A 12,295-nucleotide genomic window follows, 5' to 3' on the forward strand; every position below is an offset into this window, starting at 1 on the left:
GCAGAAATCTCCCTCCCACTGAGTCTGGCTGCAGCCATTTTAACTGTGGGCAGCTTCAGCTGCTGCCTGTTCACTTCCTGGATTTACACGCAGAGGCACACCTCCAGCTCTGCAGCTTTCATTGGCCCTCTTATGACTCATCCCCCTCCCTTCCTGGCAAATTCTGAGAGAGCGAGAGCTGTGCATGTCATAAGCCTAGGCTAATGACCAGACAAACAGGAAGTGGGCTGTATAAGGTATTTAATAGCAGAAAAAAAAGTTTTACTATCCAAAGTTAAACCAACAAGGGCAGAAGATTTAAGACGGAAAGTTGAAAAAAAAAAGACTGAAGGTCCGCGTTAAGCTAAGAAGAGCCTATTTAAATCCCCCATCCCCAATAAACTGCAGCTCGCTCCGGATGTGATCATTCACAGCAGGAGCCAATGGCTTGGTACCGTAGACTCAATATCCCCCCCATCACCCACCAATTATTCAGTACAGAGGCAGAATGGCAGTCTGTCTATGTAAACAAGGCTGGTTGCCGTTCTGTCAGGAGGAAATCCATAGATCCTGTGTTTCTGCAAAGCACCTCCCACACTGTACAGAAACACTGGTTAGGCACACGTTTAACCCTTTGATTGCCCCTTACGTTAACCCCTTCCCAGCCAGTGTCATTAATTCAGTGACAGTGCATATTGTTAGCACTGATCACTGTATTAGTGTCACTGGTTCCCAAAAGTCCGTGTCCGATTGTCTGCTGCAATATCGCAGTCTTGCTATAAGTCACTGATTGCCGCCATTACTAGTAAAAAAAATATCATAAATATATCCCATAGTATTGTAGAAGTTACAACTTTTGCGCAAACCAATAAATGTACGCTTATTGGGATTTTTTTTTTTTTTTTTTTTTACCAAAAATATATGTAGCAGAATGCATATTGACCTAAATTGACTACATTTATTTTTTTATATATATATTTTTTTTTAATTGTATGTGTTTTATAACAGAAAATAAGATTTATTTATTTTGTTTATAGCGCAAAAAATAAATGCAGAGGTGATCAAAAATCACCAAACGAAAGCTCTGTTTGTGGGGGGGGAATGACGTACTTTTTTTTTTTTTTTTTTTTTGTACAGCGCCGCACAGCCGCACAGCCGCGCAATTGTCAGTTAAAATAACGCAGTGCCATATTGCAAAAATGTACCTGGTCATGAAGGGGGGGGTCAAATCTTCCAGAGATGAAGTGGTTAACAAAACTTCCTATCCTACAGAAAAAAAAGCTACAGCACTTCTTTTTTTTTTTTTTTTTTTTTTTTTTGTACCAAATCATCCATTAGTAGATTTAAAAATCGCAATTTTTATTTGCCAAAAAAATTAAAGTATTCTATGCCGTTCACGATACATGAACATGGAAGTACATCCTTTTTAAATCCCTGATCTCCCAATACATTGATTGTACAGATCATTGTATAGTATATATTTCCATAGTAGGTATGTATTAAGAAATCAAACTTCAAAATATTTCTCGGGTCAACACCCGCTTCTTAGGGAAGGAGGAGTAAATGGCTTTTAGAAAGGTAGGTTTTGGTGAATCACCGCTGTAAAAAAAGGTAAGCTATTTTCGAACATGTTTACTATATTATCTTATGATCTGTATTTAACCACTTCCCGCCCGGCCTATAGCAGATTGACGGCCGGGCGGTGGTTCCGTTAACCTGACTGGGCATCATATGACGTCCAGCAGGATAACTTGTCGGCGTGCATCGCGGCGATCGGTGGAGCGGTGTGTCAGTCTGACACACCGCTCCACCAATCTTGGAAAAGAGCCTCCGGCGGAGGCTCTTTACCACATCATCAGCTGTGTCCAATCACGGCTGATCACGATGTCAATAGGAAAAGCTGTTGAGCGGCTTTTCCTCACTTGCGTCTGACAGACGTGAGTAGAGGAGAGCCGATCGGCGGCTCTCCTGACAGGGGGGGTCTGTGCTGATTGTTTATCAGCGCAGCCCCCCCTCAGATGACCACACTGGACCACCAGGGACGCCACTAGGACCACCAGGGAAGGGGCAACATATGGATGGCCAGGTATGTACCCCATGGCCATCCACATGTGCCCAATCAGTGCCCACAAATGGGCACTGGCACCATTATATTTCAGTGATGCCCAGCAGTGCCACCCATCGGTGATATCGGTGTCACCTGTCAGTACCCATCAGTCCCCACCTATCAGTGCCCATCCGTGCCACCCATAAGTGCCCATCAGTGCAGCCTATCAGTTCCCATCATCAGTGCCCGTCAGTGCCACCTCATTGGTGCCCATCAGTGCAGCCATATCAGTGCCTGTCATTGAAGAAGAAAACCTACTTTATTTGCAAAAAATGTTAACAGAAACAAAGAAAAACTTGTTTTTTTTTTTTCCAAAATTTTCGGTCTTTTTTTTTTATAGCGCAAAAAATTTAAAAAAAACGCAGAGGTGATCAAATACCACCAAAAGAAAGCTCTATTTGTGGGAACAAAATGATAAAAAATGTGTTTGGGTACAGTGTAGCATGACCGGGCAATTGTCATTCAAATTGCGACAGAGCTGAAAATTGGCCTGGGCAGGAAGGTGTCTTAAGTGCCTGGTATTGAAGTGGTTAAACACTTTATTCCTCTACTTTTCCTGAAGAAGCGGGCGTTGTCCCGAGAAACGCATTGAAGTTTGTATTCCCAATACGTATCTACTATGGAAATATGTACTATTCAATAATCTGTATGTATATCAATGTATTGAGAGATGGGGGATCTAAAAATGATGTACTTCCAAGATGTCCCTATAATGAACGGCATATAATATTTTACTGTGGAGCTTTAAATGACAAAAATTTGATTTTTTTTTATTCATCTCATTTAATGGATGATTTGGTACCTAAAAACTCCTGTAGGATAACGGAGTTTTGTTTGTGAAGTTTAAATGTAATTTATGAACCCTTCATGAACACTTTTTTTTTTTTTTTTTTTTTTTTGGTATATAGTCATGATGGGATCGTTGCTGGCAGCGACCACAGAATCGCCAGGTGAATATTTCTTCTCGGATGGCATTCGGTTAAAGAAGTACCGTGGCATGGGCTCTCTGGACGCGATGGACAAGAACGTGAGCAGCCAAAAGAGATATTTCAGGTGAGGGGTTCACTTTATATTCGAGCTTTAATCAGAAAATTCTTACTCGATCACTTCAGGCTGGCCCCTTTTGTAAAACATTAAAAATAAGTGCCTATACTGTTTTAAAACCCAGTAATGCACGGTCTCACCCTGCTCTGCACATGCTCAGTTGCTCTATTGTTTCGGCACTGCTAAAAATCCGATCTGCTGAAGGCCTAAAGCATGGGTGCTCAACCTGTGGCCCTCCAGCTTTTGGGGAACTACAAGTCCCATCATGCCTCTGCCTTGGGGAGTCATGCTTGTAACTGTCAGCAGCTTGCAATGGCTCATGGGACTTGTAGTTGTGCGACAGCTCGAGGGCCACAGATTGGGCACCCATGGCCTAAAGATTTACTGCTGCTCAGGGGTCCTGGGCTTCAGCAAAATGGCAGCCTCCAGCAAGACGAAATGGGAGCAATGCTGAAGGCAACTTACAGCACACACTCGTTTTGGTTGCATGATTATTCATGTGGAATGTATGTTCCTTGCTAAAGAACATTATTTTTTTTTTATCAGGTTGTTATGGGTAACGTTAAAGTGGTTCTAAAGTCAGAAGGTTTTTTCATTTTCATGCATTATATGCATGAAGATAAAAAGCCTTCTGTGTGCAGCAGCCCCCCCCCCTCATACTTACTTGAGCCCCATCTCGATCCAGCAGTGTTGCTGTCCTGGACTCCCCTCATTGGCTGGGACAGCAGCAGGGCAGCACTGGCTCCCACTGCTGTAAGTGAGCCATTGAGGAGAAAAAGGGGTGGGGTCGAGCCGCATGCTCTTGTCTGAATAGACAAAGTGGCTCGGCTCGGGTGCCCCCATAGCAAGCTGCTTGCTGCGGGGGCAGGAGGGAGGGGCCAGGAGCGCTGGCGAGGGGCCCGAGAAGAGGAGGATCTGGGCTGCTCTGTGCAAAATTATTACAGAGAGCAGGTAAGTATAACAAGTTCTTTTTAAAACAAAAAAAAAAAAAAAACGGGACTTTAGTATCGCTTTAAGGCAATGGATATGCAATTAGCGGACCTCCAGCTGTTGCAGAACTACAAGTCCCATGAGGCATAGCAAGATTCTGACAGCCACAAGCATGACACCCAGAGGCAGAGGCATGATGGGACTTGTAGTTTTGCAACAGCTGGAGGTCCGCTAATTGCATATCCCTGCTTTAAGGGATCATTCAGAGGGGTGCTGAGAGCCATCCTCTGTGCTGAGCGGCTCTTTGCTGCTTGTGCATCCAGGCGTCCCATAGCAGTGGCTGCAGATGCAGTGGCTACACTGATGGTCGCATGTGCAAATTTGACATGCGGGCAGGAGCACGGATCCAAACGCACGGTGTCTGCATTTGGATCTGAGCACCTGCTTCTGCCCACGTCAAATTTTCACATGCGTCTGTCCTTGCATCCGCTGCGTCTGCACCCACCTCCTATGGGTTGCCAGCACACAGCTCTGAGGTGGATGCACACGGCGCCCCAGCATGGAGGATGGGTCTCAGCACCTGTCTCAATAAGCACTAACCCTAAAAACTGTAAAGCTGTGGCTCTTGTTGCAGGAAACGCTTTAAATAATCCAAAATGTCATGCTGGGACTTCTAGTGTCTTCAGAGCAGCTGAGCCACATGTTATCCCAACCTCTACCATTTTTTCTTTAACCACTTCCCGCTCGCCGGCCGTCATATGACGTCCTGGGATATCTGAATGATGCCTGCAGTCAAATATCGGCTTTTTCAGCTGGCGATTCCCTACACCATAAGAAAGATCATAGTGGCTGTTCTGCCGTTTGATCCTTCTTTCGGGGGACGGTGCTTCTACCGACTCTCCGCTTCCATTGAGTCGGAGACGGGATCCGCCGGCCGCAGATGTTTACCATAGAGATTTTTCAGGCTTCCCAGCCTAGAGTTGAGATGGGGGGGTCTTATTGACCCCCCCCCATCTCACTGTAAAGGGGACCGATCATTCCATATTCCTATTACATGGGATGTTTACATTCAGTGATCAAAAAATGTTTTTTTTTTTTTTTTTAAAGTGTAAAAAAAATAAAATTTAAAGTGCCCCGTCCCCGTGTGCTCGCACACAGAAGCGAACGCATACCTGTGATTTGAAAACTGTTCAAATCACACATGTGAGGTATCGCCGCGAACGTTGGAGCGAGAGCAATAATTCTAGCCCTAAAACTCCTCTTGTAACTCGAAACATCTAACCAGTAAAAAAATTTTAAAAGCATCACTTATGGGGATGTTTGGCGCCATTCCAAGAGCGTTTGCAATTTTTTAAGCGCGACATGTTGGGTATCTATTTACTCCGCGTAACTTCATCTTTCACATTATGCAAAGAAAAAATAGGGCCAACTTTACTGTTTTGTGCTAAAATTTAAAAAAAAGTATTTTTTCCAAAAAAAAGCCTTTGAAAAATTGCTGCGCAAATACCATGCGAGATAAAAAGTTGCAACGACTGCCATTGTATTCTCGGGGGTCTTTGCTAAAAAATATATATATATATATATATATATATATATTTTAGCTCCTGTGCTGATGGGTACAGAGCCGTGTCCTCAATGTTGCCTTCTTTGCTTACACCTCTCTTTCTTGCAGTGAGTCTGACAAGATCAAAGTTGCTCAGGGAGTTTCCGGTGCCATACAAGACAAAGGATCCATTCACAAGTTTGTTCCTTATCTGATTGCTGGAATCCAGCACTCCTGCCAGGATATAGGCGCCAAGAGCTTAACGCAACTCAGGTACGTGAACGAGCCGCGATGTACTTGGCTGAATAAAGAGCCGACACATAAATGTGTACTGTGTTGCAAACCTCCAATAGCTTGTGTAGAAGGGGAGTACTAAATCTCACCAAAGCTTGAAGAGGAGCTCTGAATAACTTTACAGATCTGTAGATCTGATATGTCACAATATACAGCAACCATTAAAAAAAAAGTTTCTTTTATTATAAATCCTTAAAGGAGTTGTAAAGGCAGAAGGTTTTTTTTATCTCGATGCATTCTATGCATTGAGATAAAAAAGCCTTGTGTGTAGCAGGTACCTTCAGCTCCCCTAATACTTACCTGAGCCCCATCTCTCTCCAGCGATGTCCACGTGTGTCTTGGCTGTCCGGGACTCTCCTCCTGATTGGCTGAGACACAGCAGCAGTGCCATTGGCTCCCGCAGCTGTCAATCAGAAGAGAGGGGCGGGGCCGGGGCTCTGTGTCTAAATGGACACAATAAGCTGTGACTCGGCTCGGGTTCCCCCATAGCAAGCTGCTTGCTGTGGGGGCACTAAACAGAAGGGAGGGGACAGGAGCAGAGAAGAGGAGGATCTGGGCTGCTCTGTGCAAAACCAACTGCACATAGGAGGCAAGTATGACATGTTTGTTGTGTTTTTTTGTTAAAAAAAAAAAAATAGGACTTTACAATCACTTTAAAGCGGTTGTAAATGCTTAATTTTTTTTTTCCCTAGGATAATAAACCTGTTATACTTGCCTTCTTTGTGGAAAGGTATTGCACTCTGGGCGCCTCCCCCCTTCTGCCGGCACTCTGGGCGCCTCCCCCCTTCTGCCGGCACTCTGGGCGCCTCCCCCCTTCTGCCGGCACTCTGGGCGCCTCCCCCCTTCTGCCGGCACTCTGGGCGCCTCCCCCCTTCTGCCGGCACTCTGGGCGCCTCCCCCCTTCTGCCGGCACTCTGGGCGCCTCCCCCCTTCTGCCGGCACTCTGGGCGCCTCCCCCCTTCTGCCGGCACTCTGGGCGCCTCCCCCCTTCTGCCGGCACTCTGGGCGCCTCCCCCCTTCTGCCGGCACTCTGGGCGCCTCCCCCCTTCTGCCGGCACTCTGGGCGCCTCCCCCCTTCTGCCGGCACTCTGGGCGCCTCCCCCCTTCTGCCGGCACTCTGGGCGCCTCCCCCCTTCTGCCGGCACTCTGGGCGCCTCCCCCCTTCTGCCGGCACTCTGGGCGCCTCCCCCCTTCTGCCGGCACTCTGGGCGCCTCCCCCCTTCTGCCGGCACTCTGGGCGCCTCCCCCCTTCTGCCGGCACTCTGGGCGCCTCCCCCCTTCTGCCGGCACTCTGGGCGCCTCCCCCCTTCTGCCGGCACTCTGGGCGCCTCCCCCCTTCTGCCGGCACTCTGGGCGCCTCCCCCCTTCTGCCGGCACTCTGGGCGCCTCCCCCCTTCTGCCGGCACTCTGGGCGCCTCCCCCCTTCTGCCGGCACTCTGGGCGCCTCCCCCCTTCTGCCGGCACTCTGGGCGCCTCCCCCCTTCTGCCGGCACTCTGGGCGCCTCCCCCCTTCTGCCGGCACTCTGGGCGCCTCCCCCCTTCTGCCGGCACTCTGGGCGCCTCCCCCCTTCTGCCGGCACTCTGGGCGCCTCCCCCCTTCTGCCGGCACTCTGGGCGCCTCCCCCCTTCTGCCGGCACTCTGGGCGCCTCCCCCCTTCTGCCGGCACTCTGGGCGCCTCCCCCCTTCTGCCGGCACTCTGGGCGCCTCCCCCCTTCTGCCGGCACTCTGGGCGCCTCCCCCCTTCTGCCGGCACTCTGGGCGCCTCCCCCCTTCTGCCGGCACTCTGGGCGCCTCCCCCCTTCTGCCGGCACTCTGGGCGCCTCCCCCCTTCTGCCGGCACTCTGGGCGCCTCCCCCCTTCTGCCGGCACTCTGGGCGCCTCCCCCCTTCTGCCGGCACTCTGGGCGCCTCCCCCCTTCTGCCGGCACTCTGGGCGCCTCCCCCCTTCTGCCGGCACTCTGGGCGCCTCCCCCCTTCTGCCGGCACTCTGGGCGCCTCCCCCCTTCTGCCGGCACTCTGGGCGCCTCCCCCCTTCTGCCGGCACTCTGGGCGCCTCCCCCCTTCTGCCGGCACTCTGGGCGCCTCCCCCCTTCTGCCGGCACTCTGGGCGCCTCCCCCCTTCTGCCGGCACTCTGGGCGCCTCCCCCCTTCTGCCGGCACTCTGGGCGCCTCCCCCCTTCTGCCGGCACTCTGGGCGCCTCCCCCCTTCTGCCGGCACTCTGGGCGCCTCCCCCCTTCTGCCGGCACTCTGGGCGCCTCCCCCCTTCTGCCGGCACTCTGGGCGCCTCCCCCCTTCTGCCGGCACTCTGGGCGCCTCCCCCCTTCTGCCGGCACTCTGGGCGCCTCCCCCCTTCTGCCGGCACTCTGGGCGCCTCCCCCCTTCTGCCGGCACTCTGGGCGCCTCCCCCCTTCTGCCGGCACTCTGGGCGCCTCCCCCCTTCTGCCGGCACTCTGGGCGCCTCCCCCCTTCTGCCGGCACTCTGGGCGCCTCCCCCCTTCTGCCGGCACTCTGGGCGCCTCCCCCCTTCTGCCGGCACTCTGGGCGCCTCCCCCCTTCTGCCGGCACTCTGGGCGCCTCCCCCCTTCTGCCGGCACTCTGGGCGCCTCCCCCCTTCTGCCGGCACTCTGGGCGCCTCCCCCCCTTCTGCCGGCACTCTGGGCGCCTCCCCCCTTCTGCCGGCACTCTGGGCGCCTCCCCCCTTCTGCCGGCACTCTGGGCGCCTCCCCCCTTCTGCCGGCACTCTGGGCGCCTCCCCCCTTCTGCCGGCACTCTGGGCGCCTCCCCCCTTCTGCCGGCACTCTGGGCGCCTCCCCCCTTCTGCCGGCACTCTGGGCGCCTCCCCCCTTCTGCCGGCACTCTGGGCGCCTCCCCCCTTCTGCCGGCACTCTGGGCGCCTCCCCCCTTCATGTGCCACCATAGCAAGCCACTTGCTTTGGGGGGCACACGTGTGGGTGCGTTCCTAAGCCCTGCTCACAGGATTTGATTAGCAAGAGCTGCTGTCAAACCAACAATCCTAGTGCTGCTAGGCAGGAGTGCTAACCATTTGGCCACTATATGTGTATTTTAGCCATTTGCCCGGAGTTCTGATTTAAATTTTGTCAGTTTTTGAAAAAATAAAATTGCAGCAGATTACAGATGGAAATGTCCTTTTTTGTAATACCTTGATATCACAATGTAGGCTGAGCTGTTACATATCGCCATCCTCACCCATTACACTTTTTCTTTGCCTCCTGTAGGGCGATGATGTACTCTGGAGAGCTCAAGTTTGAGAAGAGGACCAGGTCTGCACAGGTGGAGGGAGGAGTGCATGGACTCCATTCGTAAGTCTCCTTTGACATGTGGTAGCTGTGTGTGTTCTGGTGACCGAGCTCTGTATGTGTGATCTATAGGTGTATTCACGTTTCTGAAGCTTTGAGGGATGTAAAGAAAACTGGGAAGAAACGTAGACTGTCGCACCTTTACTTTGAAAAAATGCTAATTGTTTGGCTGCTGATCCAAGGACTTGCAATAGGGCTTTCCTTTGCTGCAAGGGTTAAATGTACATATTTTGGGAAGGGGTGGGGGTGGTGACACAAGGCTTTTTTTTTTTGTGTGTGTCAAGGGGGAACGAAAGGAGTTACGAGTATATATGAATGAATATATGAGTGCTGCCAGCATTGCTGCAGAGGTTGAAGGGGTGGGGGGTCAGCCTGTCAGTGCTCAGACCATACGCCGCACACTACATCAAATTGGTCTGCATGGCTGTCATCCCAGAAGGAAGCCTCTTCTAAAGATGATGCACAAGAAAGCCCACAAATGGTTTGCTGAAGACAAGCAGACGAAGGACATGGATTACTGGAACCATGTCCTGTGGTCTGATGAGACCAAGATAAACTTATTTGGTTCAGATGGTGACAAGCGTGTGTGGCGGCAACCAGGTGAGGAGTACAAAGACAAGTGTGTCTTGCCTACAGTCAAGCATGGTGGTGGGAGTGTCATGGTCTGGGGCTGCATGAGTGCTGCCGGCACTGGGGAGCTACAGTTCATTGAGGGAACCATGAATGCCAACATGTACTGTGACATACAGAAGCAGAGCATGATCCCCTCCCTTCAGAGACTGGGCCGCAGGGAAGTATTCCAACATGATAACGACCCCAAACACCTCCAAGATGACCACTGCCTTGCTAAAGAAGCTGAGGGTAAAGGTGATGGACTGGCCAAGCATGTCTCCAGACCTAAACCCTATTGATCATCTGTGGGGCATCCTCAAGTGGAGGAGCGCAAGGTCTCTAACATCCCCCAGCTCTGTGATGTCATCATGGAGGAGTAGAAGAGGACTCCAGTGGCAACCTGTGAAGCTCTGGTGAACTCCATGCCCAAGAGGGTTAAGGCAGTGCTGGAAAATAATGGTGGCCACACAAAATATTGACACTTTGGGCCCAATTTGGACATTTTCATTTAGGGGTGTACTCACTTTTGTTGCCAGTGGTTTAGACATTAATGGCTGTGTGTTGAGTTATTTTGAGGGGACAGCAAATATACACTGTTATACAAGCTGTACACTCACTACTTTACATTGTAGAAAAGTGTCATTTCTTCAGTGTTGTCACATGAAAAGATAGAAGAAAATATTTACAAAAATGTGAGGGGTGTACTCACTTTTGTGAGATATTGTATATACAGTATACAGTGATGGGCTGGGACTTTCCTGTCCAACTCATGGAACAAAATCAAGTTGGGCTGAGCATTCACAGGAAGCTTTAGAAAATACTTCCAAATAATTACAACACTTCATCTGATTGGGTGAGGTGGACAGATGTCACAAACTCCACTTCAGCCAATCGGAGATATAGTATTCATTCATAAAATACAAGGCTTCGCCCCGGTTCACACAGGGGCAGCACGACTTGCAGGTCGCCTCACCGAGGCGACCTGCACACGACTTCCACGGCGACTTGCAAAACGACTTCTGTATAGAAGTCTATGCAAGTCGCCCCCAAAGTAGTACAGGAACCTTTTTCTAAGTCGGAGCGAACGGTTCCATTGTACAGAACGGGAGGCGACTTGTCAGGCGGCTAGGTCGCCTGACAAGTCGCCCCTGTGTAAACCGGCACTTACTGTGAATGGCTGAGCAGCCTGGCTCAATTTTGTTCCAGGAGCGGGACATGAAGGCCTAGTACTGTAGCTGGAACACAGCGCTGTATAATGTATGTAGCTGAGGCAACAGTTAACCACTTCAGCCCCGGAAGGTTTTGCCCCCTTAATGACCGGGCCATTTTTTCTGATACGGCACTGCATTCATTTAACTGACAATTGCATGGGTGCGATGCTGTACCCAAATAACATTGATGTCCCCCCCCCCCCCCACAATCAGAGCTTTCTTTTGGTGGTATTTGATAACCGCTGCGTGGTTTTTTTTTTTTTTTTTTTTTTTTTGCGTTTTATAAACAATAAAAAAAGCGCCCATTTTTGAAGAAAAATTTTTTTTTTTTACTTTCTGCCATAAAACACATCCAATAGAAAAATGTAAAAAATCTCTTCTTCATTTTAGGCCAATATGTATCCTGCTACATGTTTTTGGTAAAAAAAAAAAAAAAAAAAAAAATCACAATAAGCGTATATTGATTGGTTTGCACAAAATTTGGAGTTTACAAACTATGGGATATTTTATGGCATTTTCATTTATTTTTTCTTACTAGTAATGGCGGCTATCAATTTTTAACAGGACTACGACATTGTGGCGGACTAATTGGACACCTAGCACTTTTGTTTGTTTTTTTTTTTTTTTAGGGAACCAGTGACATTATTACAGTGATCAGTGCTAAGAAAATGTACTGTCACTGGCAGGGAAGGGGTTATCAGGGGCGATCAAAGGGTTAAGTGTGTCCCTGGAAGGTGCTTGCTGTGTGGGGGATGGTCTGACTGGATGAAGAAAGATCTGTGTTCTTGCTTAGCAGGAACACAAGATCTCTAATCTTTATCCCTGTCAGAATGGTGATCTGCCTTGTTTACATAGGCAGGTCGTCGCTCTGCCCCTCTCTGGGGAGCGATCGTGGGTGGCCGGTGGACATCAGGTCCGCCGGACCCGCTGATTGGCTCCCCCCTCTGTTCAATACGCACGCACCCCCAGTATCTACTGCACGAAATGACATATAGGTACATTGTTTCGTGTAATAGGGCCGCCCTGGTGCAGTATATCTGCAGTAGGCGGTCTTTAAATGGTAAATACAAGGCTGAAATGTCTTTGAAATGTTTACTGGAAGAAGTAGAGTACAGGGAGGTGTCTTAATACCCATTTGAGTATGGCCAGTAAATTAAGTATATTAAAATAAAGAAATGCTGTGTGTTTTGTGTTTTTTTTTTTTTTTTTTTTTTTTCTTCTTGTAATCTAAACCTGACAATATGCCAACACTTACAG

At 49.7% G+C, this 12,295-nt stretch overlaps 1 protein-coding gene across 1 annotated transcript in view; it reads left to right on the top strand.

Moving 5' to 3' along the window:
* IMPDH2 (inosine monophosphate dehydrogenase 2) overlaps positions 1 to 12,295 on the top strand; it is a 32,605-nt gene that overhangs the window by 20,048 nt on the left and 262 nt on the right. Inside the window, exons 7-9 of the mRNA XM_073591886.1 lie at positions 2,995 to 3,139; positions 5,733 to 5,876; positions 9,135 to 9,218. Coding sequence (XP_073447987.1) covers positions 2,995 to 3,139; positions 5,733 to 5,876; positions 9,135 to 9,218 — 373 coding nt within the window. The remainder of the gene's footprint in view (positions 1 to 2,994; positions 3,140 to 5,732; positions 5,877 to 9,134; positions 9,219 to 12,295) is intronic.

This window comes from Aquarana catesbeiana, linkage group LG07, assembly GCF_042186555.1.
Source record: "Aquarana catesbeiana isolate 2022-GZ linkage group LG07, ASM4218655v1, whole genome shotgun sequence".
NCBI lineage: Eukaryota > Metazoa > Chordata > Amphibia > Anura > Ranidae > Aquarana > Aquarana catesbeiana.